We start from the raw sequence: 3,904 nt of genomic DNA, 5'->3' as shown, positions 1-3,904 counted from the left end.
CTTGGTTTTGGAAGCTATCCAGCCCCTGGTTGCCTTCTTGTAGCCATGGAAGATAATGTTTCACTGACAAAGCAGCGTTGTGCCAAAATCAGGCATCGTTTAGTTCCCTTCTTTAACAAAGGCGGAAGGTTCGAATGCAGTTATGTGATAAACTTGCCTGGTAAGTGAAATTAAGGCAATTCGGAAAAAACACTTTAGTCAGCTCACAGGAAGAAATTCCTTTCATCATTTCATGCACGCCCATGTCTGACCTTTGTTTCCAATGAAACCATTAGGCCCCGTGCCAGAGTGTGCGCAGAAGAGAGAATGTTCTTCTTGGTTATTTAAAGGCCCACCTCACCGTTCGCGAGATCGTCCCAAAAGAATAAAACGAACTGAAACACGCTGGTTGCGGAAGTCTGAAAGAAACGAATTACATTGGTTCCCGATTAGGTCAATCGGATTGTTTTAGACATGAAATTTCTGTGTACGGTAAGCCACTGTAAACTTTTCTTTGGTTGCTGCGTGCCATTTTTCACGGTGGTTCGGGCCGATTTATGATTATATTTTGGGATAATGATCTCTGTATTCGTCTGATCTTGACAGCGATACGGTTTTTTTGCAACCGCATGAACTGCGGTTAAGTGAAACGTACAGGATCAAAAAGAAACCAAAGAAAACGAGTGATCTTAGCGCAACCGAGTTTCAATGTCGCGATTTTTCATCTTTCATAGCTCAGCGTTAGATCTGGTTATCTTTTGATACACTTCCTGTCTGTAAAAATTGTCGTAGAAAGTGTAGGTGGATGATCACAATCAAACCCAGTTATGAACCAATGAATGATTTATGTGGGAAGCGGAAGGATGAAAGTTTAATAGGCGTTCCTTCTTTCAGATTTTCGCTGTATCCACTGTTTTGGGGACCCTCACCAGTCAATACCCCGAATCTGCAAGTGAGTTTGAGTTTAATTCCTAAAAAAAGGCTTTTTCTTCTAATTACCATCTCAAGATAAAATTGTAGCAAAGTTATTTATTTTCACCAAAGTATACGTTCAATAATATTTCATTGAAAACATACAATAGCAGCTCAAGTGGCGCTAAAAACTTTTGCGCGCGCGTAATAAGGAAGTATGGAAGACAAAGCCCTCGAGCGTTTTCCTCTCTCGCGCGTCCTCTATCCGTCGCGCTCTAAATAGGAAGCAACGGCAACGTCACTCTAAAATCTAAATTAGCGCCACCCTCAGTATTTCGCGTTTATTCCATCTTGTTCACATTGCACAATACGGGCAAAGCATCATATAACTGGATTTGTCTATGAACGGTTTGATTTAGTGATTTCACGATGTCGTTTTACGCAGCGCGACAAAGAAATGCACTGAAATGCGTTACGCACGTGCTGTAAGATTATATTTCCTTTTAAACCAATAATATTCTTCTGTTTTTTCGTTGTCGTTACTGCACCCGTCGTCGTTGCTTAAAATTCCCTCATATGTTCAGGCGCGTCAGCTAAAGGCTTAATTTATACCACTGATGTTGTTGATAGTGGTAAACCATGTGAATTCCTTTGCTCTGTTAAAACAACTTACAAATCACTAGTGGTCTGAGAACAAACTCTCTCTTATTAGGGAGCTTAAGCACGTGCCTTTTTGAGAGGCGGACGGCAACCGAAGTGAGCTGTTTTCCCTTTGAACTTGTCTTCACACAGACACATTTACATTGCTACGTACCTTTTCTCCGTTAGAGATGATTGGTATAAAAATCTGGGAGACACCACTGTCCTGGCACGCGAAATGTTCTCTTCCGGTTGCCGTCCGCGTCTCAAAAATGCGGGTGCTTAAGAGACGCGCCAGTGGAAACGCGGAGGGGAGGGGATGCTCGTGTATTAACTACATTCGCGCGGGACATTTAGTGAGCTTGCTTGAAGGCTAAAATACTACAAGTCCAAGGTTCACAAGGGATGATCCATTAAAAAACAAAATAATACGCTAATGCGTATTCCTTTGGGGAAAGTGACAAGGGATTCTCTCTACCATTTTGTACTTTGAGCTAGTTCATCGCAGTCCTTTCCTATCTTTTTCTTAATCACGTCGTTTTATGAACAGTCCACAAAAGTGAATCTATTCTAGCTTTCTCCTAACTTGCCTTTGATTCTTTCGTTTTGACCCTGATTATTTGTCAACAGACTGCAAAAAAGTTCTTCAAGCTCTCTTAAAAAAGCCGCCGCCAAACACTGAAATTGCCATAAACCTTCGACTCCTCAAGGCAAGATATAGATGTCGTAAAGGATTTAATTTAGTTGGCAAACAATACCGAACCTGCAAGAATGGAACATGGATGGACATGGAAGACCCCAAGTGTATAGGTAAACGTTACTAAAAACACTTTTTTTTTAGGGGAGGGGGGAGTCTTAAGATATAAATTTGCTTTTTTAGCATACGCGATCATTTCCCAGACGATCATTCGAGAAATAACCAATCATACCAAGAGGATACGAGGTGAGAGAGCGAATCCCCGTGCCCAATGATAATTATTTAAAATCTATTTTTGGAAGTTTGTCATTCTCTGAAGGTTATTTTAATCTGTTGTTACCATGACCGCGCGGTCCACTTTCACACTGATTGGCCAGTGAAGTGTCGTCTTTGAAATAAACACGCAGTATGACACAGAACTAATAATAGATTTCAAATACTCTTCATCGGAATAGGCCAAAGTGTGGGAGATTCGCTCTCTTACTTCATACTCTATTGACCATACCCATGCCACTGGTAGGAATTTCTGACAATTTGATTATCAAGATTTAGTGTTGCATTAAGAATTTGAAATTTCACTGCAAATGCTTGGCACATAAGCGTACTTTGTCATGTTGATGACTAATATACCAAAATTACAAAGATAAATCACGATGCTGCATAATAAATGGTGGTCAAAATTAAGTGAAATCTTCGAAGGCCAGTAAGACGTTTGCCGCGACGCCATTTGCTAGTGATCCCTTAATTGATCGGAATAAAATAGAAAATGAAGTTTGCCTGTATACCGAGCTCCTTTTCTTTTAGGACCTCAGTGCGGAAAACCTAAAGCCATTCCACACGCAACTTTTGTTGGATCGAGCTATGGCTACAAGGATCCCCCTTTGAAATATAGCTGTGAAAGCGGGTACACTCTTAATGGACCCAGACAAAGACGATGTCGCCGAAACGGGCGATGGTCCAAAGGCCCCACCTGCATGGGTAAGTCAGCCATAGGTTATTCCCTTGTACGACAAGTTGATCTTTTTTTGGAAGGGAAGCTTAAGGATGCTGGGGGTGGGGGGTGGGGAGGGAGCAAGTGGGTCGCTAGATGTGCTGGCTAGGCATGTGGTAACTCGTAGACTGAGAGGTGGTTACTCTATGTAGTCATTTATAAATGTGAGTAAACAATAACAACAATCAAACACAGTAAACAGCAAAATAGGTTTATGATAATGCAACTCGCTAAATTTGAAAGTAATGTTTCGTTCATGAAGGGGGAAGATGAATTCAGATTTTGTTCAACCCACACAACACATTAAACACGCCGTGATTTACCTCGTGGAAGAACAACATCCGGGAACTTTTATTGCATGAGAAAACAAAATGATGATGTGCTACAGAATACAAAGACAGTTACTCCATGTTGAGGGCCACAAAATTTGGCCTGAAAGTTTTCAAAGGTAAGAGAAGAGTTCATACTTTTGCCAACCAGTGTATGACTTCGTTTTTCCAGATAATTATTGCTTAAAATTAAACAATCTTCACGCCAACAATTTATTTCACTCGGAGTAATTCTATTTTGTAGAGCTGGTCGCCCAGCAAAACGAATTTGTTACTGAAATCGAGGAATTTAAAAAAATGTTTGAGAAAGTTCTACATGGCTTGCAAGGAAACAAGACGTGTCATTTTACAATAAAC

At 40.8% G+C, this 3,904-nt stretch overlaps 1 protein-coding gene across 1 annotated transcript in view; it reads left to right on the top strand.

Moving 5' to 3' along the window:
- The first annotated feature begins 311 nt into the window (after positions 1–311).
- Positions 312–3,904, top strand: part of LOC138006306 (serine protease 1-like) — a 13,046-nt gene continuing 9,453 nt past the window's right edge. Inside the window, exons 1-4 of the mRNA XM_068852552.1 lie at positions 312–471; positions 874–931; positions 2,161–2,340; positions 3,032–3,205. Of these exons, the coding sequence (XP_068708653.1) occupies positions 454–471; positions 874–931; positions 2,161–2,340; positions 3,032–3,205 (430 nt within the window). The 5' untranslated portion in view covers positions 312–453. The remainder of the gene's footprint in view (positions 472–873; positions 932–2,160; positions 2,341–3,031; positions 3,206–3,904) is intronic.

Source organism: Montipora foliosa, chromosome 6 (assembly GCF_036669935.1).
Source record: "Montipora foliosa isolate CH-2021 chromosome 6, ASM3666993v2, whole genome shotgun sequence".
NCBI lineage: Eukaryota > Metazoa > Cnidaria > Anthozoa > Scleractinia > Acroporidae > Montipora > Montipora foliosa.
Note: the sequence above shows the minus strand (reverse complement) of the source record. Positions and strands in the feature narration are given on the sequence as shown.